This window comes from Astatotilapia calliptera, chromosome 1 (assembly GCF_900246225.1).
Source record: "Astatotilapia calliptera chromosome 1, fAstCal1.2, whole genome shotgun sequence".
Lineage (NCBI taxonomy): Eukaryota > Metazoa > Chordata > Actinopteri > Cichliformes > Cichlidae > Astatotilapia > Astatotilapia calliptera.
The window spans coordinates 12615896-12641372 of NC_039302.1; the positions used below are offsets into that span (position 1 = coordinate 12615896).

A 25477-nucleotide genomic window follows, 5' to 3' on the forward strand; every position below is an offset into this window, starting at 1 on the left:
GTATTCTTGTAACTAACATGTAACATTCATTCACTGCCCGTTTAGGTTGATAATTTGTCTCTTTAACCCACATCCTGTCACCTCGCGTGAGATACAATTCGAAGGACCTTTGACCTTGCTCTTATTTGCACAGCCAACCTCTTTTTCACTGCAGCAGTGGCGGGGATGGCTGCCCAAGTCCGATGGCACACCAGCCTCCTCCCCGTGGACTGCAGCAGGTTTTCTTGTCATCCGCGTCTCTCTCGCTCTCTCTCTCTCTCTCTTGTCAGTGTTGCTCCTGGCGAAAGGCTGATACTTGATATTCAGAGGATAGCAGCTTTTGTCTCAGAGATTTAATCAGTGGCTCTGCTCCCACTGCAGAGGAGAGAGGGAGGGAGGGAGGGTGGCGGAGGGGTGGCAGGAGCGAGAGAGAAGGCGAAAGAGAGAGGGAAAGAGAGATGGAGGCAGAGACTGTTTATGTGTAATGACACAATAACAAAGCCTGCCTGTAAAACACAATCTGCAAACTGTGCTTTTGAAGGGGATTTTCAGTCCTGGATTAGTGTCAGGCAGAGGGATATGGAAAAAGAGAAGAGAGAAAAAGAGTCAGGTTGATGTGATAGACAGGGGAGGTGATTTTTGTGTATGTGTGTGTCTGTCTGCAGTGGGGGCTGTAATGTGTGAACGTGTGTGTGTGTGTGTCAATGTGTGTGTTTTATATTTGTTTGCCTCCACAAGTCAGCGGTTGTGTGGGCATAGCCACATTGTGTTCTCAGTTGTAAGCAAAAGGGGATTAGAGCTGAATAATGTAAGTAAAATATTTGACTGCAGAATGGCCAAATGTTTCTTGTGAGGGTTTGTGTTGTTGGTTGGTTGATAATGGCTGGCATGGTAACTCTGTGAAACCGATAATGGGAAAAAAGCTACCGTGTTGGTTAATGCACCAATCATCTAAAAGCCTATCCATTTAGTTCTGGTTCCAAGTGAAAGGAGGCAGAGAGTAATGCTGTCTTTAAAGGCCTCAAAGAGCTCTTTTAATTTGAATGACTTTTAAAAATTTTTTTTATCAGGGATGTGTAAAGGGATCCTGTTTGTAAAACGCAGGTACAGACATGTGTGAGTTTGCACACACTTCTGAGTCCCCGCGAGTGACAGGAAAAGTGACAAATATGTTATTCGTCTATGTTGTGTTTGACATTTTGCCTAACCTTTGTCATTTCAACTGTCCCACTTCAAACTCACCAGAGCAAGTTTCTTGTAAAAAGTGGCCGTCCCGCTGTGGAACAGATTCTCAGCAGGGGCATGTTCCTGCATCAAAATGTGAAACCTGCTTTGTTGTCCCTTATCAGAGTCCTTAAACATGTCATCCTCCGTCCTACCCCATATTGAATCAATAGAGGCTGGGAGCCAGTGAGCATGGCTAAATGGAAATATTGTTCAGGGGAAGTGAGATGTGAAAGGAAAAGTGTCAGGAGGTGTGTGTGTGTGTGGTTGCTTGTGCATGGGCGTGCTCGAATGTGTGTGTTGGAGAGGGGCACAGTATGCAGTTGTGTGTACGCATTTAAGTGTGTGTTTGTCAGTGTACGGGTGGGTGTTCTTTCCTATTGTAACCCTGCTGATTGGATTGTGTTTGACAGATATGGAGTCTGGAGAGCGGCTGGTCTCCCCTGCGCCCACCCTGTCTGCTGCTCGCACCTCCTCCCCTGCGGCCTCTTCCTCATCCTCTTCTTCTTCCTCTTCGTCATCACCTGCTCCGCACTCTAAGAGCAGCCTGGCCCCGAGCCCCTCAGCACTGGGATCCACCCTCAGCGCCTCTGGTAAGAAACAATTGTGTCAATCTTCTGTCTCTGAAACCGTGCGTACAGAGGAGGAAAAATACCAACACACGGTGCAAACAGTTTTCACATAACCATAACAAGATGCCCCGAAATATGGCCGCCTTCATGTCTCGATAGCATTCAGAATCTTTCTCATTTCTTTACCATGAAAAATGAGTTTTTTCCAGTGTTAATTACACAGTTATTTTGCAGCCGGTGTGAATACACCTCTCTTCCAGTTACATGGATTTCTCTTTTTTTTTCCTGACAGCTTGGGTTGCAATTGAAAAGCTGCTGCATTAATGAATCCCAAACAATTAGGGGGCTCTTTTGTGTGAGAAACACACACATGCTTCGCCATGTCTCCTGACAACCTTCAGCTCTCTGGCTCCAGCTGCCTCGGAGTCAGGCTCAGCACGCCACTGTGCATGGATGCATGTGTGTATGTGTGTGTCTGTGTGTGAGAAAGAGAGAGAGAAAGAGCCTCTGCCTGCATGATTTAACATTTGTTAGCCACTCAGTGTCTAGTCATCCCTGTCCAGCATCCAGCCGCCTTTCTATGTATTGGTCAAAGCCATTAGGCAAAGAGGAGTGTGTATATATGGTGTGAGTGTGTGTATCTGTTGTATCTCATTGTGTTTTTCAAATATCCCTTGTGTGAGAGTGAATCATTTGCTCATACTTTCGTTTTCCTCATCTCTTAATGTCTTGCTGTTTTTGCTGTTTTTTTTCGTAGGCCTGTTATGTACACACACACACACACACACACACAAACACACGCACAAACAAAACCACCATCGCACTGAGTAGGGAATAGGATATCTAGCTTTCTCCATGATTGTCGTGTTTTCTCTCTGTTACGAGAAAAGGAAGAAGTAGAGAGGATAGAAAATGAAGCCTGTTGTTTTGTCCTCCATATCCTCAATGTTGCCCCAAAGAAGAAGCCATTAGGAGTGTCTCCTTCTTATGCATTATAAATCCCTCTTATCCCTGTGTGCCATTACGCGTGCTCAGATTTTCTAGATAAGCGATTTTGGACTGAGCATCAAATGAAATGCTGAGAGGCAGACTGTTAGCTCTGAACTTTTGCTGTGCTTTGTGGGAAATCAAGCAAGCAGTTCGTCTTCATTTCACACACAGCGCCTTGTTCAGTGTGTGCGCGCTTTAGCTCAAACTTGTAGTGGAGTAAAGCAACTTGAATCACAATTAAAAGCAAAAACATTCTCATGCAGAACAGCAAGAACATGTCAAGTGTATATTGTGAGCAGATACCATCGGTATAAATATATGTTAATACCGATATAGAATCATCACAGACTGTGCGGGCATCGATTCATTGTCCTTTGCCTGTGTGCCAAAAACACTTACGAAAAAGAATCTTAGGAACGCATGAAAAAGTTAAAGAAAAAAAAAAAAGAAATACATGGACTCCTGTTTATGTGTGTGTGCATGTGTCATTGATGAGGATATCACTTGGAGAATAAAAGCTGATCTGCGCTTGTAGCACTCTCTCCTTCTGGGATCAACTCACGGATGCAATTAACTTAAATCTGTCTGTGGAAATTTGATTGACTGCAACAAACAACAAATTAATCCCCCTTCGGCAGCATCCAAACATGAAAAAAGCAGGCGGTGCAGTTTGTCAGAGTGGAGGAAGGATTGAAACAGAATGAGAAAGAGGGCGAGGGAGTGGGGGAGGGGGGGGGGGGGGGAGAAAGGGGGGGGGTGAGGAAGAGCGAGTAGGTAATCCAAGGTATGTCTTTCCCGTGCCTCTTTCTCGATTCAAATTTTTAGATTTAATTATTCGCCTTCTGGAAGCCCGCATTAATATTGAAAAGGCATTTGCAGATGTCACTTTGTGTTGCCTAGAAAAGAAGGGGGTGTGCGGGGGAGGAGGGGGGGCAAGAGAGGTGGGCACCCCAGGCATAAGCGAATGCTGTGGCTGGCCTTTCTGGGGGTTGCATTGCAGTCGTTTATCTTCGTATCCACTAGCTGACACTGGCAAGGCGGGCTCTACATATTCAGCATATTCTAATGCCATTCAAAAGGCAGATTTTGCTGTCTTGTGGCAGAGAAGGGCCTTGGCACCAACACAAAGGGCTATACTCTCATCCTGCCAGCTCTCCTGGTATGGCCACATACGCGCAAACAATTTGATTCACACTCATTTCATAGTCTTCTCCAGTGTTTTGTTTTGTTTTTTTTGTGCTATAAAGCACATGTAACTGGCCATACTAATAGACCATGTACTGCATTAGCTCTGAAAACACTCCTCTTCCGTGTCACTCTGCTTTACATTTCTGTGTGCATGTGTATAGTAGTTTGACATTTTCATCCGCACTGTGCACAACACTTTCCTTTTCTTCAGTCATCACTTTTTCTTCCTTTTTTTCTTTCTTTCTTTTTTTTGCATGTGTATTGCCTGGCTTATGCAGAGGCATCAAGCAGACTTGCTCTCCTTTTCTGGAATAGAAATTGAATTTGCATGAAATATGCTCACACCAAATTGCATCTGACTCTGGGAGGAGGTAATACGTGGCAGTCGCCCCTGCCAGAAATGATTGTGCTCAGGAAAACGCTAGACGATGATGATGTTGATGAAGTATTCTTCTCTGCTGAAATTGAATGCCAAAAGAATAGAAGGAGGTTAGCTTTTTACACCGTATGCATGCTCCTCTTTCTCTCACCGGGACTATCCAGTCTTTGTTACCGTGTGACATATTCTGATAGTCATTTTAAACCAAAAAAAAAAAATTGCTATAAACAAGTGGCTCTATGCCAGAATAGGATTATGACAGCATGGTCTGTAATCTAAATGTGCATGTTTCATGGTATATGCGTGAGAGTCACATTGAAGTGCTGGTGTGTCAGGCTCAGAAACAGTACGGCTGCTGTTTAAATTTAGGTGCAACGAGCACTTTGTGAAAGCAAAACTTGAAGTTAATTCTTCCACACACTCAGAAGGCAGTTGTTCTGTATTTAATTCCTCTATAGTCAGGTGGATAAGAAGCGACATCTTCAAAAGCTGTTTAAATCTAGTTTTTACACTCTGTCGATTCCTACATCAAGAGCTCAGAGATGTAATTGAGAATAGTCTTCTCAGTCTGTGCAAATAAACATACACAGAGCTAACAGTAGGGCAGTAAGGTGTAATAAATAACTGTCAAACCAGCTGTGCAGTAATGTCAAAATTGAACTTTACGTAACACAAAGTATTAAATATGTACAAGTAGAAAAATTTAGTCCTAAGCATTTTTGTCACTTCAAAGCAAAATTTATTCTCCTGCGTGGAATTCATCTTTTAATCCTGTCGTATAGGAGTTGTTTGTCACTATCTCAAACTGAAACAACTGCTTTAAAAAGCTGTTTAATACTATCAGCTATCAGGAACAGAATAATACCCGTAACGAATTAGCAACTTGTCCTCTTAACAGCTGTTTACTTACTTTGTTTTATTTTAACATCTGAAGATCTGGCGGAAGTGCATCATTTCTCCTTTTACAGGACAGTTTCTGGTAAAGGGAACATGTCAATCTTTAACTTAAAATTAGATCAAATGGTGAAAACATTTCTGCACCTGTTGCTTTGTTTCACTGTGCCACTGAGCTCTTATCCACACCCTTTTGTAGTGTACTTTAAAACATTTGGACATGTCCTTCTTGGTTCGGATCTATCTTAGGCCGTCTGTTTGGAGCAGCAGGAGAGCAGCCCTTCATTGGCTCCACATTGTCAAGTGCCTTCCCTCTGGTCAACCACCCAGCATTTGGAGCCCTCTACACTGCCGGAGCAGGCAGGCCGGAGTTTGGAGGCCTGGGCTCTCTAGGCATGTCAGCTGCTCTGGCTGCCCATCCCCAACTAGGAGCCCTCTCTGGTAAGAGGATGACATTTGAATTGTGGGTAGCAGTTGGTTAAGGGGACTATACCTTTAATCTTCTCCTCTCGTCTCCTCTCCTCTACTTTCTGACCCGACAGAGTGGTGGCGAGCTGCCGAAGCCCATGGACGGGGAGCTGCTGCCTTTCTCCCCTCTTTCATCGGCTTTCCCCCATTCTTCGCCCCTCACATTCAGTCCAATCACAGCGCCAGTCCTGTTCCGATCAGGATGCCCGGCAAGAATAGCCATGCTGCACCTAAAGGTACAGCGCTGTCCTGGGAGCTTATTTTCATTGCTCAGTCTTCCCCCTAACCCTCCCATAATCACTATCTGTGCATCTTCCTCCACAACCTAAATCCACTTTGCCCTATGATGAGATTTCTCTTTTTCGAGCCAGATTTAATGACTTTCAGTCCTCACTTAGTGATTCTGTTAACCTCTATCTCCCCGCTCTTTCCCTCATGTTCGCTCTCGTAATCTCTGTTTCTGGCACTCTTTTAATTTCACAGTATCTTTTAATTTATCTTTTATTATGTAAACCACTCGTGTTGGGCTTGTGCCTCGCACAGCTCGCATGTTAGATGAGATACATGTATAAATCAATATTTTTATTAGCCTTATTTCAATCTGCTGTTAGTTCCACATATTCCATTATCGCTTGTTGGAAAGTTCTTAGGAGAGATGAAGCTGATTAGTAATACAGCAGAATTTGTGTTTCTAGGGGTGAATGGTGCAGTGAATGGAAGCGGGGCCTGCCCTCCTGTCACACAATCAGGGAGCTTTTCTGCGAGTCCAGCTCCTGTTCAGGCACCAACCAAGCCAACCAAAAATTCAGATCCTGCTAATAGCCAGCGTCGCAGCCCTCAGAACAATCCCACAGAGATGGTGGAAAAGACGACTCAGAAACCTAAAGAGAAGGTCAGTGCTGAGATCAAAATTACTCCTTAATTTGAAATAAGCCAGTTTGTGTTGCATAGTGAAGCTGATTTTTACAATGTTTTGTTTTTTTTCTCAATTCAGAAACCAAGGAAGAAGACAGCTGACACTTCTGTGGTGAGCAATAGTGAATCAGGCACATCATCAGACAGCTCAAGTGATGGGTCCCTCAGCAGTGATCTGGAAGACCTAGCAGAGGATGATGAAGACGATGATGACGATGACGAGGACGACGAAGAGGAGGACAAACGCAGCGAACTGTCTGACACAGAGAAGCGGACAAAGAAGAAAACAAAGGTAAAGAGGAAAAGTTAAAATGAGTAAAAACATTAGGAAAGTGAAGGTGAAAAGAAGGAGGCCACTGCGCCCTCAGCTGCTCCACATGGTGCACTTGACTGCACTTGGTGCGCAGTGCTTTCATTCACTAAAATAGTGCCCACAATGTTGAATGAATTAAAATAAATTATCACATACCACAGAGAAAGCCTTTGTTCAAACAGTTCTTTATTTCATGCCCGCACCAGGTTTTGATACCCAGCACTGGAACTGCAAAGAATGACAGACCACTCTCTGGGGATGCCAACAGAAAGAAAGGCACCCAGGCCCAAAAGGTCCCCTCCAATCCCCCGACCCTTGTGCCCTTACCCTGCTCTGTCTCTCCTCCCGCCTTGTCCCAAACCTCACCGCTGGCTCTTCACAGCTCCAGGTCCCGGACAGAGGGACCACAGCAACACTTTAGTGTGATCCAGTCCACTGGCCTGGCTGCCAACTCAAAGCCCCTGGCACTCCTCACTCAACCCCGCAGGGAGTCGTCACCGTCTTCCTCCCCCATAGCTCTCACCACATCTCCAAAGGCACCGTCCAGCACCGCTTCGCCCAAACCTCCCAAGCTGCTGCCCTCCAACTCCCCTCCGCACCTTCCCCTCTCCCTCTGCTCCTCCCCTAAGCCTCTCTCAGTTCCCTCTCCACCCCGCTCGACTCTCCCGATGCCTACCTCCCCAAAACCTTTTGGTTTGACCTCATCTTTAACAAGCTCCCAGAAGTCCTCACTGAAGCCACCAAAGCACTCTGTCTCTGGCACCGCCAAATCCAACAAAAGGAAACTTTTGGAAGCTTCACTAGCGCAGATCAATGAGTTCAGGCTGCGACAGGTAAGCCTGCCTGATAACATCAGTTAAATAATGTCATTTACGCACACAGTATCCTGTGAGAAAAATATTGCTTCACACTCCGCTTTACTGATCAAAGTTACTAATAACAAATTGACAATAATGACATTATTCAGTGGAGCTGAGTACGCAGTCAGATCTGCAGTTCTGTTTATCTCTTTTCCCTCATCATTACCATACCATAATCAGCCTCTCTCTCTCTTTTTTTAAAAAAATCTGGTGGCTGTTTTCAAATTTTTTTTAAGACAGAATCCAAACAGCTTCCAGACGGCTACAGATCTGTTAGTGTAGCTGCGCAGTCAATTAAAAAGAAAATCATAACTGTTACAGTTTCTCTTACATACCAGTCTGGGATTTTATATCAAAGGGAAACAAGTGCCAAACAGCCTCATCAAAATTAACATGGCCTGGAGCTGAATCTCACAGCTGCAAATGGACATCAGTCAGCATCTTTGTTTTGTATAGTAGATGCATTACTTTTTTTCTTTTTCTCTTTTTACTTTTGCACTGGGATTGTCATAGAACAACAACTAAACATCTAAGCTATCTGGATACAAATGTGACAAATTAAAGGAAAACAAAAAAACGGGGATTGATTCTGTGCAGTAAGGGAATCTGTTCAGCCTCTTATGGTATGAAGGTTTTTGCTGGCACTGTGGTCCACTTGTCCTTCTAGAGGGCACGTCAAGGTCACTGTGAGTCAATACAAAGTTGCTGTGAGTGGTTATCTTTATCCTATCATTAAAACAAATTGAATAGGATGGCAATTCTCACTCGATGGGACAGAAGGCATCACCGAATGGTTTGAAGAGTATGAAAATGATGTGAAATTATATGCTGTGATCTTGACAGTCACTAGATCTCAATCGAAATGAATAACTCTAAGGATTTTGGGGCTGACATGTGCAAAACACCAAATAGTGGAATATCTTTTGGAATATATGTGAGTTTCTTTTAAGTAGACCCTAGCACAAAGTGTTTGCTTTATGGTAGCTTTATGCTAGTTTTTCCAATTATTTCGTGTTATTACCCAGAAGTTTCTTTTTTATCTTTTGTGCGAATGTCACGAGTTTCTCTTATGATGTGGCGAGAGGAAAAAATGCTTGCATCAAACTTTATTGTCATCGCTGCTACTGTGAATCATGATATTTGTACAAAGGGGTAATTGCCAGTTATACTGACCATCAGAAGTATTCAAAACATTTTTTATGCAGGAGTTTTACTGTTATCCTACAGTGTTATAGTAAAAGCACAGGAGACCTTTCAGTTTAAGTTAGCACGTATGTTGATAAAGATTTCCTTCCAGCTTTCATAGTGTGTTGGTTTATTTGATGATCACTTCCGCAGCCAGTAGTTTGCAGTGGATGCTGGCCAAGCATGCTTTATTAAGTTAAAATCTCCTCTTTTATGAACATTGACTTTTTAAAATTTTAAACTTTAAAATTTTTAAATCAGATTTTTCAGAATTTTCTGACTAATTTGCATTGGGTACGTTTAGCATACTCCTGTAGAGATGACACAGATAATGCCTTTAGTCTTGTTACTTTCCTGAGGCAACCATTGCTTGTGCACGGATTCCACTGTATTATTTATGAGTTTCCCGATTTCAGATGAAATGCTGTAAAAATTGACATTTGACATTTGTACTTTTCACTTCACAAATTCGATTTCTCCAGATGAAATATGAACGACAGCACCGTGATCAATAAGCTAAACTTATTGGGATCAGCGTATTCATTTCCCTTTTTGTTTTTACCAGTATAGAGAAGTTTACAGCAAGCCGAATTCCCCCTGTGGTTTTCAGCACTGTTACTGTATTTCATGGTCTGTGAAATTGATTTGTTTCACTTCATATCACATCCAGTTGAAAGTGCAACATTAAAGTCTAACCTGCCTTTGCTTAAACACCGATTGAGCCAAGCTGGTCCTCGCTATGAAAAAAATAAAAAATAAAAATAAAAAAAACAAGCCAAAACAAAAGGCAAACATGTCTAGCTGTATGGTGATAATGATGATGGAGCTTTTCAAATGTGCAGACAAGTAATTACAATTTTAGAGAGATACACAGTGTCTCTTTTCTGTAAACTTGGCCGAGAACAATGCCTTTGGATATTGCATTTATGTTCTTTTTGTTTCCCTAAAAGAAGCTTAGACACAGTTAACTGTACCAGTGTTCAGCATTGTAGTTTTGTCACCTGCTCAAACAATCAGCAGTGATGTGAACTGACAGCTAAAGCAACTCTACTTTGTCCCATTTCTTTTCTGTTTTTTTCCCTAACCTTTCTTTGTTGTTCCCATTCTGTTTCCCTCTCTGTCCCTCCCTCTGACTCCATACCTCTCCTTGTTCTCTGCCTCTCTCCTCCTCCTCTGTTCCCAGACTCTCATGTCCCAAGGGCAGACGTTCCCAGCTGAGCTAAAGAAGCAGCAGCAGGGGCCAAACAAATCTCCCAAGAGGACATCTCTGTCTTCATCGCCATTGCCACTCGTCCCGCCTCCTCCACCCCAGAACAATCACTCCAACCTCTTCCTCTCAAGTGCCCTGCTGGGGCTCCCTGAACCCCATCACCCAAATGGAGTCATCCAAAGCACCACTCAGGACGCACCTTTGGCCCTCATCTCCAAACCTCGCAAAGACTCTGCCTCTCAAAGCAAGTCCCCTCAGCGTGACACTGATGCTGGGTCGATGCCTGTCAATCTGAGCACAGGGGCAAACAGGACCCAGGCAGCCGGCCAGGCTGGGCCTCCGTCACAGCCCTCCACTACCTCACCCCATGCTACAACAGGCCATGGATCCAGAAAGAACAAGACCGCCAAGGGGAAGGGACAGACACCAGGGCTAGGACAGGGACAGGGACAAGCAGACCCTTTAGCTGCCTGGAAGGGCTTCTCTCAGAACCATCTGGTGCAGTCTCTAGTAGATCTGTTTCGAGGAGGAGAGTCCGGGATTGGGATTCCTGGAGTTAGTATCCCTGGAGTTGGAATTCCTGGAGTGGGGATCCCTGGGACATGTAACCCCACAGCTGGGCTCCCAGCCAACAAGGAATCTGATGACTCAGGAGATGATGATGATGAGGAGGATGATGATCTTGAGGAGGAAGAGGATGAAGAGGACTCAGATGATAGTCTGTCAGGTTGGTACCTTCTACGGCAGTGAATGTAACTTTCATAATTAAAAAAAGGAGCTAAAGATAAAAATCAGGGCTGACAGCTAACCATTATATTAATTACGGATTACTCTTCTAATTATTTAGATTAGTCAGTAAGTTTAATACCAGTGCTGGAGAGGAAACCCAGGTCAAGCTGAAGTTACTATCATATAGGACAAAGAAAAGTGTTAAAATCTCACAGCTCAGAAGCTGTGATTCTTAAATAGTGTGCATTTTTGCTTGAACAAAAAAAATAACTTGTTTAATTTGTTTTGGCAGATGAACTAATCAAATAATTGGTTATGTCTGTGCAGTTAAGAAAATAAAAAAAACCCAGTCATTAAAAAAAGATATTAAATGCTAATCCACTTTGGTGAATTGATGCCTCTCTGTTTTTTAACTCCTCACCTCTCTTTGCACACTTGTGTCCAATTTCAGAGTCTGACACCAACTCGGACAGTGACATCTCTGGGAAGAAGGTGAAGGAGTTAAAGCTGCTGCCATCTGGATCATCTAAGAAGGAGATGACTCCCCACAGGCTAACCAAAGGCCCAGAACTACTGAACACCTCAATGAATCACACCACCACCAGCTGCTCACCACTCAACCTCCAGGTCATCAAGACTCCCACCATTGCCACCAGCTCCAGTGCCTTGGCCTATCACAGCTCTCCAGGCTCTTCCTCCTGCAGCCTAGCCTCTCCGTTAGGTAATGTATTCAAAATGCTGCATTGGGAAAAGTATTAATGCAAGAGGTGAAGGATGAGTTTTAGTAGGCTCTCTCTTGCTGGATCTTTTCAGTCTCACAAACAACACTGTAGTATGCTGCTGGAGTAAATTATTTTTCCCAGAGGGAGTATATTCCCATCAGCCTCATATGAAGTGATTGTTACATTTAGGAAGGCAGGAAGAAAGCAGTTGGTTGTCTTAGCTTACCCAGAGCTCTGAGGTCCTGCAGGGCCATGCTCGAGAGCCTCGACAACTTGTTTGGTACAGCAACAAGGTTGATTTCTGCCTTTTTCAATGCAAAGAGATTACCCAGATCAGAGGAAATAGGATATAAGTGCAGCTTGCCAGAAATATTTCAAGCAGACATTTCCAGTCATCTACTCTAAGTGACATTTTCTCTTATGTGTGTTTTGTGCTCACACTTATGAATGTGTGTAAATATATATACCATAGACATGGTGTTAGTAAATTTCTTAAGTTAAGGAAATCTGAACTTAAACCATCTCTCCACAGGTTTAGGAAAGCGGAAGAGGGTGATGGATGAGAAGGAGTTGATGATACCTCTGGAGTTAGGGTACGTATAAGTGACAGATTTCAACAAACACACTCGGGTTACATTTTGCTTCAGCCACAGATGTACTCATTTTTTTGTTTTTGTTAACATAGTGTTATTTATTCCGTCTCCCAAACCTAGGTGGCGGAGGGAAACTAGAATCAAATCGGTGGCTGGACGGCCGCAGGGCGAGGTGGCCTACTATGCCCCTTGTGGCAAGAAACTGAGGCAGTACCCAGATGTGATGAAGGTACCTGGGCCTCATGGCCTCACAGCACGCTTTGAATCCGTGATACAGATTCTTTTGGGCAAAAAGATGAGCAGTTTTGTTTGTAACAGCGACTACTGCGGGATGGTTTATGATTTATCACGGAAGGATTTTTTCCCCCCTCTAATAACAGCAAAACCGCTCATCCACATTGCTCAAAGAAATGCTTATGTATCAGGATTTGTTCTATATTATCTATGCTACTGCTCCAGCTGTCCCTCCAAACCCCCACCCCATGCCTCCACCCTCCCTGCTTTCTGTGACCATAATAGTGACAGATGATATTCTTAGATTCACTTCTTGTGCCACTTTTTTCACCTCTCCTTCTCCCTCCCCGCCGAATGATTAATGGTTAGTGTTGGGATGCACGACTTTGGCCCCATTTGTACAATTTAATATGACCTGCGGCCTTCTTTGTTTGTTTCATCAAAAGCACAAACACACAGATTGTCTGAACTGCCTTTTGAGTGTTGTCGTGCAAACACACGCGCACACACACACACAAAAAAGGAAAAAACTCCATGCAGTAACATCCACTCGCTGCTAGTCAGGCAGGCAGTAGGCAGTAAAAGCCTGGCGATGCCACAGATAAATAAGAAAGGGCCTGAATTGTGCACCCCAAGGTCAGAACCATTTTTCCCTCCTGAGAGCTGTTGCTCTTTTTTTTTTTTTTTTTTTTGTCCCCTGGCTTTTATAAAGATTAGCAGCACTGCACCGATGCACTGTAACCGTAGACTCCCTTCCATCTAGTGCCTCCCAGTTGCTTTTCAATGTCGCTAATTTTCACATTTTTCCTTTTTTTTCTGCCTAAACCAACGCCATTATTATTTTCTCTTCTGTAGTATCTATCCAGAAATGGAATAAGTGGCATCACGCGTGATAATTTTAGCTTCAGTGCAAAGATAAGGGTTGGTGACTTCTATGAAGCCAGAGAAGGACCCCAGGTGACTGCCTTTCATCTCTCTCTCTCTCTTTCCCTGATCCCTCTTCATCTTTTCATCTAGCGGCAGGCAAAGCTTCATGCAGCAGTCACTGTCAGGGCATGAGTAGGAATCAGCCAAAGCCCTCAGTAGTCCTAGTTCATAGACCTCGCACTGTGCATGGAGAAATGTAATAATCAGCTGACATTACTTCCACAGGTGACCACTGATATACTCCATGTAATGTCAGTGTGTGACACAAAGAGATAAACTAGGAAATGGATGTGTGTTTCTAATTGGAAGCAGAATAGAGGAAGTGCTAATATAGAAATACAGCAGTGCTGAGGGGCAAGAGAAACAGAATTCTTATTTAATCTGCTATTTAGCCTGTGTTTTATTGTGAATCACTTAAAATGTAATGATATATCATTTTCAGTCTCTGCTGAATGCAGAGCCTAGCAACTAATGATTTAATTGTCCTTTAGTCACATGAACTGATTCATGCTGGCAAGTCATTCACTGTTGCATCTCTCCACATCCCTCCCAATCTCTCTTTCTCTACTTTATTTTCTGTCCCTTTTTCCAGGGTTTACAGTGGAGCCTGTTGAAGGAGGAGGAGGTCATACCTCGTATTTTGGCAATGGAAGGCCGAAGGGGTCGTCCCCCAAATTCGGAGCGCCAGTTAGCAGGCGAAGGTGCCAAAGGTAACCGACGAAGGAAGGGACGACCCCCTAATGTAGGCGATCCACTGGCGCCTGAGGGCCCTAGTCCCAGTCAGGTCAAACTTCTGCGCAAACTAGAGGCTCAAGGTTAGCAGAGGAAATGAGCCCTGAAATATGTTTGTCATAAGTGTGTGTGCCATTCATCAACCAGCTATTATTCGGGTAGCTAACGACAGCGAAGGGGTCACAGTTTCAAATATTTTTTTTTTAGCACAAGGACAAGTTTTTTCTGTCTTCTGTTTTTTTGTCAGGCTTTTTTGTTTGAGCCACCTACTTTATCTGAATAATACTAACAACAATTACTTGTCAAGATGAATCACCATTGTTAACATGTCTTGTTTTTGTGCCTTTGTGTTGCTTAGCAAAGCCCTGCAAACCTGATTTTTCAGCCCTACCTATGTAAAAAATATTTGACATGTATTGCAGTATTTTAAAAATGCTAACGGATAAATATATCACTCTAAGTTTATTGTTGCAATTGCTAAACTTTATAAATGAAACCTTAGGAACGATCCCAGTTATTTATATGTCCAGTACAACTACAGAGGTTTCTCACCGGCACCGCTTTTGTTTCCACTTTGCAGAAATAGCCCGTCAGGCGGCACAGATGAAACTGATGAGAAAACTGGAAAAGCAGGCGCTGGCACGTGCAGCCAAAGAAGCTCGGAAACAGCAAGGTAAGCGAGTACAGGGCTGTAAACATGCTGGCGGAGGTTATTTAATTGGTCAGTCGGTCACTTCAGACTACTTTGATCTAAATCAACAGAGTATAAAGCCCAGCAAGAACTCATATTGCTTGTATAGCCTTTGTTTGCATGTAGGTTCAAAACTGTTTTCATCATTTTTTAAGCTTTAATCTTTTTTCTCCTCTAATCTTTATTGCATCCAATCTCAAGACTGTTTGCTTAGCTCTCGCTTAAATTCAGAGATGTAGCTAGACATGTTATACATTCAGAAATGTATAATGCACCAGAACATTTAAACAGTGGAAAACAATTTTGATCCCAATCCCGAAGATCACTTAGATTTTTTTAATTTAAGTTTTCCAACTAGACAGCTCAAATCCATCGAGTAAATGTGCTGACACGAGTGACCCAAACATGAATACCAGCCACTTGTGACTTAACTGTGGATGTACCCTGTAGCTGCTGTGTATCTGTGTGGGGCCAGTTGTTAATGAATTTGTCCCTCAAGGATCCATGTTAGGCCCGCTGATATTTACCTTGTACATAATGTCATAATATCTGACAGATGCAGTCCAGTATTGTAAATGCTTAGAAATCCGCTGAGGCAGCTTGTTTTCCTTCATGTGTATGTATCTGTCTGCAAGTTCAAAGGTAATTCTGAATACTGATTAGCTAGGTTGGGGCGATGATTGCTGATCTCTCATGGATCAGAATGTCTTGGGCGATCTGGGCACTAGCTGGGCTCCAGTTTGTCTCTTGACAACAGTAATAAACAATAAATCCCCCAAACTGTCTATATTGGATTGTGGAGATCTCCTTAAAAGCATTAAACAAAGCCAATCACAGTGCCATTCAGTTTGTTAAACAAGACAGCATTTTCATCCACCTTACTGCTGTGAGTTTGATGAAAAAGTTGGATGGTCATTACTGGCGTGAAGAGAGCATCGGCTGCTGGGATATTTAACACCCTTAGTTCCCTTCAGTGCTAATAACCACAACAACAGACCGAAGAAGGCTCGTACAAGGAGCCAGGGCCAAGTTTTAATGTTTACAGACAGCAAGCAAATAAATGAAAGCGGAAAATAACTTTTCAAACTGGAATGAGCTGTAGCTGTAGCTCCTTCCAGGAGCTCTGAGAGGTTTTTTTGTAACTCTTTCAGTCGGTGTGGCCATGTGTCTGTATGAGTTGTTTTGAGTTAAGCGATTCATGATGAATTGAGCTATCATCTGTAATTATCAGACCTGACCTACAAAAGTGATCATGAGGTCGCTGAGATTTCCTGCATAAGCGAAGCATGAATGTTCACAAATTAACCAAAAATAAGCACAAATGTCAGCGTCCAGAAAATTAGGATTGAGACATGATAGTGAGAGACCTGCTGTACCCTAAAGCCATAGATGTAAAGTGTTGTTTAGATTCTAAATAAAATGTGCCATTTTAGCGAGGTCGTCTATGCATGTCGATTGTTTTCGAGTCACGGCCTTATTTTTACAGTACTCTGTTTTAATTTAGTCCCTGAATTTCTCCGTGCCTTGCTAAAAAAAATACATTGTGATTTCAGCGAGACCTCTTAAATAAATAAAGCGGAACAACTCCGAGTCTCTCAGATATGAATACAGTTGGAAGCCCGTGTTTTTATAGGTCACTTTTCTAGACACTGATGTAACACTGATTTGACTCTTGTAGCTATCATGGCAGCGGAGGAGAGAAGGAAGCAGAAAGAGCAGATCAAGATTCTCAAGCAGCAGGTGGGTCTTCTTTGTGGGTGTGCTGACTGCATTTTTCCCGTCTTTTCCTTATCTAAGTGTCCTGACACACACACTCCCTGTGAGCACTGCGGGAAATGTTGAATTGTTATTTTTTGATCCTTTAAAGCTTACTTTTCAATTACCATTATTACTTGTAGTGCTAAACTTGTTGTTGTGACTTTCTGCCCGGCCCAATTGGAATAGAGTGGTTGGAAAGTGATTTTATCTGGGGATGTCTAAAATATTAAGAGATTATGTTTTTCTTTTTTTTACAGGAAAAGATCAAGCGTATTCAGCAAATTCGGATGGAGAAGGAACTCAGAGCGCAGCAAATTTTGGAGGTACAGAATCTGATCCAGCAGCACCTCTGATTAAGCAGAACATTCCTGGATAGCTACAGCCCCTCAGTCTATAGTGTTTTAATCTTCCTAAAGCTCATTACTGAACAGCAGCATGCATTGGAGGGAGTTGCGTCTTCTTAGGCATAATTCCACATGGAACTAATGCTAAATTGGTCTTGGTTGACGGCTGTTGAATATTAAAATGGCTGTTGCTGCCTCTTCAGACCTTATTTAAATTGGACAGAAAAGTCTTTTTTTTTTTTTCATCAGACAACAGTAACAGTTTAGCATAAGTGGGTCGAGGGGGGAAAAAAAAAGGTGCCGTTTTCTACACACAAACACACATCCAAGGATGCAGACACGTTCACACAAACACACACATATGCAGGGCCACACAATTATACTGTAGGAGCTTCAAAGTGTTTTAGCAGGACTAAATCAATTTTGAGTTGACACGGTTGGCAAGCCACTCTTAACAGGAGGCTTCAACATTTTCACAATTACGTGTTAAAGAGATACATTATTCATTTGCTGTGTTTTACAAATTTGACTGGCATTCAGGAGCATGAAATCTTTGCTCAAACCAGAAAACTACAAACAATCAGTTAAAGTGCTGCAGAGCTCAAGTCTGATTGGACTTGATGTGCCTGAATGATATACATCTCCGTGATTCTTGACTTTAATCTTTATTCAAAGGCCAAACGGAAAAAGAAGGAAGAAGCCGCCAACGCCAAAATACTGGAGGCTGAAAAGCGTATAAAGGTATGCTTACAAATGAAACTCTTGGAAAAAATATGGAAAACTGTGATATACCTTTATTTATTTATTCATTTGTCTTCAAAAATCCTGTTCATTGAATTGTATAATTCATTTACTGTGTTGTGGGGCTTTTCCATCAGCCTGTATTTGTACTTTTCACAATATTAATACAATGGAAGCATATTGATTTTTCTCTCATCTTCTCATTCTCGCCTTCAAGGAGAAAGAGTTGAGGAGACAGCAAGCGGAGATGCTCAAACAACAGGTAGGCACTCTAAACAACTTACTGAGCCTCTTGAACCTCATAGTTACTGCTGAATAAAACCATTTACCTCAGACTTGAATAAAAATTTGAAGGTGCGTGTGCGTGTGTGGATGTGTTTATACTTTGTGAATTTAAATATAGGCATGCGTGAGTGTGTGTACGTGAGTATTTCTCTGTTTAAAACGCCTTGCTTATTGGTATTGGATATTACTTCTGTTCCATAATATTTTGCCAACTCTCTCTGCCAGGAGTTGGAGAGGCATAGACTAGATATGGTATGGGTATGTTTATTTTTGTACATCTAACACCTGCATCGTGTAACTGGTTGTGTTATGGTTGTCATAGCAATGCATTAAGTGTAGCACTGGCTGCTGTCATACTACATTCTTCTGCATGGCTTTCCAGCAAAACCAACAAAAGAGAGAAAGAGTCAGTATGCTGCCTCCATCTGCTCGTCCTGAGGGACAACTGACCCTGTCACGGTGGCCAGGCAGCTTCTTTCCCCCTCCCCCCATCCTCCCCTTCTACTCAGAATGCATTGCAAAGACTGCTAGCCAATCCACACTCACTGTCTCAAAGTGCGCTCGAGGAGTTTCCATCCATCACATACATTGTCTAACTGTTGTATTGGAGTAGCCTGTGTTACCCGTGAGTGCTTGACGATTTCGGCTCAGACGTCGAGCTTGTGTCTGTTCGTCCGTGCATCTGTTCTGCAGTCCACAGAGTGCTGGACTTTAACCTGCCCCATCCCGGCCTCTCTGTCATTCACTGTTCCTATACTCTGCACAATGAATGAAAACAGCTACTGAGAGTCATTTCGTCTTCATGGTGGAGACACTTACAGGCAGATTTCCCACCAGTTTGGTGCGGGCACCTTGGAATAAAAAAAAAAAAGACCTTTGGGGGGGGAAAAAACAGAACAAGAATACAATCATCTTCACCATGGGGACTGTATGGTTCTATGTAGCTTTTTATTTTAGCCTGGCTCTCCTGCTTGTAGCCCTTCTTACTCATACACACTCACACACACAGTCGCAGCTGAATCTAAAGGTTCGCCTTCCTGTCGTGGACCAGGCCGATTACTGCATCAACCTCACGTGCACTACAGTGTTTGAAATTAGGAAGCGCGTTTAATCCCATGTGTTTAAAGTTGTCTCGTGTGGCCGTATCGCACTTGATTTATTGAAGTTTATTATCATAAAAGCCTTTAACGTCTTCGTTGTTTTTGATGAATTGGAAGAAGCTGAATGCCACAGGCTTTCTGTCGTTTTTCAAGTTTTCCATTTGTAGATAAATCAAACAAATAAGCACAAAGAAATATTGCGGCAGAGTGCTTGGCATCTAGCCTGTTTTGTTTATCACAATGACAAAACAGTCCTCACAAAACAGCCCATTTTAGTCAGCGAGAACTGGAAATGTCCTTGGCAAGCCCTAATAGTGGCAATTGTGTCTTTCTGGTGGATCACAGAGGGAATGACAGCCTGATATGGAGGAGCGGGAAACCTTAAGAGATCAAATAAAATGATAGTCAGTCACCAGTGATTCCTGTGCCCTTTGGCAGTAGACTGTGTATCATGCACCAAAGAACAACACAGACGTCTCATCCTCAGCAGTCACATACTGTGCTAACACTTAAGCTGCCAAAACCACTGAAGTGAAACTGCTCAGTTTGTAGTTACACCTCACAATCCATTCCTCTTTATAACCCCCTACTAAATATTACAGGTGTGATGTGTCCCCCCCAAAAAAGGCGATATCATTGATTCATGTAGCAGAATTGATTGTTTTTATCATAACTCTAATGACATGTGGCATGTCAGATGACTTCCGGCAACTAGTGTTTTGTTGCTTTTGTTGTGTCAGCTCTAGTTTAGAGGCGCCGTCACCGATTCCAGCTGCTTCTCTTTTTGAGCCTGTCATCACATCTATTTTGTACCGCATCTATGTGTTGCTTTTTGGTTGTCATTGTACTACTGTACTCTTCACTTATGCTTCCACCATACATGTGAAAGTGTATACATGTGAAGCATTGTTCTGTGTTTGTTCAAGTATGGTGCCTCTACTGAATTTAGTGCATCACAGTTTTACATTAATGCACAATTATACTAAGGCTGGCCTTGACTACTGTATGTACAACGTGTGCTTGTTAATGTTTGCCTGTTTTTTGGTTTTTTTTTGCCCCTTTAGGAGAGGGAAAGGAGGAGGCAACATGTAATGCTGATGAAGGCTGTTGAGGCTCGCAAGAAAGCAGAGGTAGCCCATATGCACGCAAATAAATGCAGAAACACACACGGGCGCACAGTCCACTCCATAAAAAGAGCCTAAGTCATTATTCCCTCGATGGATTCCTGCTTCCTCTCCTTTATGTGCGCTCTTTCCCTTCATTCATTTTTTTTTCTGCACACTTACCAAGTCAAAAGATTCTGGCCCTCAAGCACTTTTCCTTTGAATGCACAGCAGCATTAGGCTGAATTCTAACACAGCTCAGCAAAGTCAAGTAAACCTTCTTGTCTGTTTTCTCACACACACACACACACACACATTTTTCTTTCCTAATGCTCCCTTGAATTTTGGACTCTCTAGGAGCGTGAACGCTTGCGGCAGGAGAAAAGGGATGAGAAGCGTCTGAACAAAGAGCGTAAACTGGAGCAACGGAGGCTGGAGCTGGAGATAGCGAGGGAACTGAAGAAACCAAATGAAGATATGTGTCTGTCTGATCATAAGGTATCTTATTATTATTATTATAATTATTATCATCATCATCATTATTATTATTATTATTATTATTATTATTATTATTATTATTATTATTATTATTATTATTATTATTATTATTATTATTATTGAGTGGACTGTTTTTCCTGAGACCACGTTATTGAATATTTTTATGTGGAAATGTGCGCCCTCAAGTGGTTAAAATAACATACTGCAAAATACACAAACTAAGCTGTCACTACTATTTTGAGAACATACACATAACATGTGATGCACATGTTTTTCTTAGCTTCACTAATCGATCCTAATATGAGCAAAAAGAGTCATAATTTTACTGATATTGCTGCATCCAGGCTCTCCCTGAGTTCTCCAGGATTCCCGGACTCATCCTACCAGGACGTGCCGTGTCGGACTGCCTGATGCTTATGCAGTTCTTGCGAGGCTTTGGAAAGGTTTTGGGACTCGATGTGAACACGGATGTGCCCACGCTGGGAATGCTACAGGAGGGCTTGCTTAATGTGGGGGACAGCATGGGCCAAGTTCAAGACCTTCTGGTCAAACTGCTTTCTCTGGCAGTCTGTGATCCTGGTTTGCCACCTGGACAAAAGGTGAGCTGCGTTTTGAACTGACTGATTCTGCTTTAGGACTGTAGCTGAGACATAATCAAGTTAGTAAATATGATCCATAAGATACAAAACATTAACAATGCCACCATATGTAGCTTTATCATATACATTTAGGACTAACTTTAGGATTATAAAGATCTTGCACAAAGTCATTTAGAATGACTTCAAAATCAGTGTTTTTACACTTGACTTGACATTATTTTAATGCTGATGCCTCCATGCCTTTACTAGCAATGTGATATTTTTGTTTTTAGGTTAAAGGCTTGGGTACATTTTCATCTATTTAAAAAAAAAAATATATATATATATATAATTTATTTGCTATCATCAACTTCCCTATCCTTAGACAAAAACCATGCTGGGGGACCACCTGACTAACATTGGCATCAACAGAGATAATGTCTCCGAGGTGCTGCAGATGTACATGGGAGCCCATTGTGGAAATACAGATCTGGCTCCTTTGGCTCTCAGTTTGAAGACAAAGGCCTTTCAGGCTCACACGCCTGCTCAGAAGGCCTCAATTTTGGGGTTCTTGGCTAATGAGCTGGCCTGCAGCAAAGCTGTCATCAGGTAGGTAACTGACCACTTTGAGTACTTCACAGTACTGTGCAAAAGTCTTGCACAATACTGTGGAAATACTCCATATTTCACTTCCAAGGAGCCAAGCTTTCTTTTATTTATTTATTTGAGTAGTCTTGAGCAATAATTCTCCAGGGTTTCTAAAAGACTAGCAGCTTATTTTTAGTTAAATGACAAAGGTAACACGCCTTTAATGACATAAAATAGTATTTTTTGCATCAACAAGGTGATCCCCAAACAAACTATCTAAAGAAAATGAACAGTATCTGAAAGTCATATCCTCAAGGAATAGGACCTGAGGGGTGTATCTGGCCTTTCAGTTGATCCATCTATTGTTCACTGAAGCCTCATCAAAAAAGGTCTCAGTGGAAGAGTGGCTGTCAAGAAGCCATTTTTAAGAAAGAGGAATCGGGATAAAATGCTATGGTCTGCCAAATTACACAAGAACTAGACTGAAAATCAGTGTCAACGGGTTTGATGAAGTGATGGTGTTGGTGGGGCCCTTCCCAAAATTGGTGGAATTATGAACACGGAAAAGTATGGTAAGATTTTCATCCATCATGCAGTATCATCAGGAAAGGATGTGATGGGCAGCAGCATAATCTTTGATGACAGTGACACCAAATACACCAGCAATGCAGTAAAAGCATACTTCGAAAAACACACAGTCATGGATTGGCCTCCACAGAGCCTGGATCTCAACATTAGTCATTATTGAACAGAGAACAGAACAAAAGGCAACCAACATCCAAAGATTAACTTTGAATGTGTTACAAGAAGCCTGGAGAACTATTCCTAAAGACAACTTAAAGAAATGACAAGAAATCTGCCAAAGAGAGTTCACGCTGTGTTAAAGAATGAATAAACGTGGTCATTCATTAGAATTGTTGTTGCCTCATACACCGTTTTTCTATGTATGTTTGCACATGTTTCAATAGAATAAAAGAAAGAAGACTTTTGCACATTACCATATGTCAGTGTAGGATGTGTCTCTTCCTCTGAGACAAAATTAAAAATCTAACAGTCCTTTTCACCAACCACACACTGGAAAAAATTAGTTAATGCGGTATATGTGGTTTTATTTTGTTTAACGCTGAAATTATATCTGAGCCAGTGATGTTATTTTTTTATTGATACGGTGGAGAACAATTAATAAAGCTGCAGCAGGGAGCAGTAATTTGCAGTCCTTTTTATTGTAGGGAAATAATAAAAGTATTAATTTGTGCTCTGGGATACCAGCTGTTATATTAAGCTTTTTTTTGAGCTGTGAATGGTAGCCAGCCCCCATGAACTTTTACTCATTATATTTATTAGTTTCCGAGATTACCTAAAACAATGGATGTACACTGCCACAGCTATAATTAACAGAATTGTGTTTCCTCGTGCAGTGAGATTGACAAGAACCTGGATCAGATGGCAAATATGAGGAAAGACAAGATTATTATGGAGGGAAAACTGAAGAAGTAAGATTTCTTAACCCTAAAAATAATGTTTTTGTTCTCCATACTAGGTCAGACTAAACTCCTGTGTCCTTATACAGGTTGAGAACCATTTATGCCAAACGAACTGGAAAGAGGGAAGCCAGCATGGGTGTGGAAGAGAACCAGTCTGTTGGCACTCCATCCTCGGCCACCAAACGCAAGAGGAAACTGGGTGGAGACAGCGAAGATGACGACGACGACGACGATGACAGTGACGACCAACCGGAGGAAGAGGAGGAAGAGGAGGAGGAAGAACTAAAGAAGGTTAGAAAAGTGGAGACATATGATGAGGTAAGGTGATAGAGCCAGCTTCATTATAAGAAGCTAAATGTTTGTGCAGTTGCTCAAAGACATTTCCTGTATTTGTTTGTTCCTTCTATCAGGATGAAGTTGACCATGCTACTAGTGTCGAGGAACTGGAGAAGCAAATAGAAAAAATGGCCAAGGTATGTCTTTCTTGAACACGTTTAAATGCTTTAAAGTGCATGAAAATCAGTGTTTGATTGATCCAGTTAATGTGGGATATACTCGAATATACAAAGTGAGATTAAAGAAAAATCTCCTGCTGCAATAGAAGTAATACGTCAGACACCTGCAATGCTAGACTTTGGAATTCAAGCTGCAAAATGTGTCGAAAACTACAATGTGATTTGTACGTTGTGTGGATATTTGTGTTGCCATAGGTCTGTTTACTAATGAAGGCACTAATTAGTTTGATAAATGACCTCATTAGCATCTTATGTGATGCTTCATATGTCGCACAGGAAAAAAACAAAAACCGGTAGGGCAGATTTCTTCTGTTTTTGAAGGTCTGTAATTTCCATGTATGTTTTGTACAATTGCAGCAACATCATCAGACCAGAAGAAAGCTGTATGAGATATCCCATTCCCTACGCTCTATGATGTATGGACAGGATCGGTACCGCCGCCGATACTGGGTACTGCCCCACTGTGGAGGGGTCTTCATTGAAGCCATGGAGAGTGGAGAAGGTTGTTGCAGTACACCGCCCACTTTTTTTTTTCTGAATACGTATACGCTTCACTTTGCTTATCTGAGAGAATATTTGGAAAATGAATGTGTAATGGTAACATGCTCGGCAAGAAGACAAAGAAAGACCTTTTATAATTCGTGTAGCTGCATGTTCAGCTGTTTTGTTGCCGAGTGAAATACGCAGATAGCATCTGTCAACACTAATAACACAGCTCTGCCTGTCTTCCGAAAGCAAGCGAATTAGTGTAATGTCCAATAATCAGGATCCAGTTTCAGTGTTACAGTAGTTCACTTTCTAACTGGAGTACGTTTTTCTCCTTTTTTCTGCAGCTCCAGAGGAACTGGAGGAGGAGCGACAGAGGAGGAGGAGAGCAGCAGAGGAGGTCAAGGTCAAAGAAGAACCTCAAGAGATTGAGTTGCAGAAGGAGAAACCCACCAACCTCGATGGGCAGAGCACTCGAACACAGGACTTGGAGCAACAGAAAGAGGAGGAGAAGAAACACGAGGGGAAGAAAAACTCCCCGACCCTCTTCTACCAGCAACCAGGCTGTGTAACCAAGCTGTGCGCTCTCAGAGAAGTCAGCAAGGACATTGGTAAAGAATCTGTGAAGGCAGAAGACAAGGAGAGTCCCCATGTGAGACAGAATGGCAGTACCCTAGGCACTCCTGTTACAACCACTATGTCAGCGTCCTCCCCCACTCACAATACCCTCGAGCCTGCAACAGCGGCAGCAACAGCTCCCTCCATGGTGACTGCTAACGACACAACAAACATCCCTCACCTGGCTTCATCCTCTTTATCTGCCCCGTGCCTGCCAGCTGCACGTGAAAGCCCAGGGAACACTCCTCCAACCTCATCCCCGGCTCCATCGCCACACCTTTCATTCCAAGCAAACGACCAGCTGCTCAGAGTGCTAACAGAAAGGAGCGGCCACTGGTTCAGTCTGCTCCCTCGCAACCCTTGTGACCTCTCCTCCCTCACCACAACACCACCAGGACCGCCCCGTGTGTCTCCTCAGGCATCCTCCACCCCAGCCAGACCCAAATCCCCACCTCCATCCCCTGCTCTCCCTCTCACCCCTTCTGCTGCCTCAGCCTCTGCCAGCCCACACCACCCAACTGGCATCCTCAGCTACCCACTATCCACCCTGCAGGTGAGAATCCTGGCTGGTAAA

The 25477-nt window shown here is 42.7% G+C and overlaps 1 protein-coding gene across 17 annotated transcripts in view; it reads left to right on the forward strand.

Annotated features, from left to right (window-relative positions):
- baz2ba (bromodomain adjacent to zinc finger domain, 2Ba) overlaps positions 1 to 25477 on the forward strand; it is a 67790-nt gene that overhangs the window by 35809 nt on the left and 6504 nt on the right. For 4 of the 17 annotated variants that reach the window (XM_026164810.1, XM_026164818.1, XM_026164848.1 and 1 more), the window contains exons 3-29: positions 1617 to 1796; positions 5476 to 5667; positions 5769 to 5930; positions 6390 to 6586; positions 6689 to 6901; positions 7129 to 7755; positions 10151 to 10904; positions 11358 to 11627; positions 12161 to 12221; positions 12342 to 12450; positions 13311 to 13412; positions 13975 to 14197; positions 14695 to 14787; positions 16484 to 16545; positions 16821 to 16886; positions 17583 to 17648; positions 17866 to 17910; positions 18159 to 18191; positions 20098 to 20163; positions 20494 to 20634; positions 20979 to 21233; positions 21598 to 21821; positions 23219 to 23293; positions 23371 to 23602; positions 23695 to 23757; positions 24157 to 24301; positions 24633 to 25456. In XM_026164810.1, the coding sequence (XP_026020595.1) occupies positions 1619 to 1796; positions 5476 to 5667; positions 5769 to 5930; positions 6390 to 6586; positions 6689 to 6901; positions 7129 to 7755; positions 10151 to 10904; positions 11358 to 11627; positions 12161 to 12221; positions 12342 to 12450; positions 13311 to 13412; positions 13975 to 14197; positions 14695 to 14787; positions 16484 to 16545; positions 16821 to 16886; positions 17583 to 17648; positions 17866 to 17910; positions 18159 to 18191; positions 20098 to 20163; positions 20494 to 20634; positions 20979 to 21233; positions 21598 to 21821; positions 23219 to 23293; positions 23371 to 23602; positions 23695 to 23757; positions 24157 to 24301; positions 24633 to 25456 (5478 nt within the window). In that variant the 5' untranslated portion in view covers positions 1617 to 1618. The remainder of the gene's footprint in view (positions 1 to 1616; positions 1797 to 5475; positions 5668 to 5768; positions 5931 to 6389; positions 6587 to 6688; positions 6902 to 7128; positions 7756 to 10150; positions 10905 to 11357; positions 11628 to 12160; positions 12222 to 12341; positions 12451 to 13310; positions 13413 to 13974; positions 14198 to 14694; positions 14788 to 16483; positions 16546 to 16820; positions 16887 to 17582; positions 17649 to 17865; positions 17911 to 18158; positions 18192 to 20097; positions 20164 to 20493; positions 20635 to 20978; positions 21234 to 21597; positions 21822 to 23218; positions 23294 to 23370; positions 23603 to 23694; positions 23758 to 24156; positions 24302 to 24632; positions 25457 to 25477) is intronic. The other 13 variants (XM_026164828.1, XM_026164931.1, XM_026164833.1 and 10 more) reach the window with 9 other exon arrangements.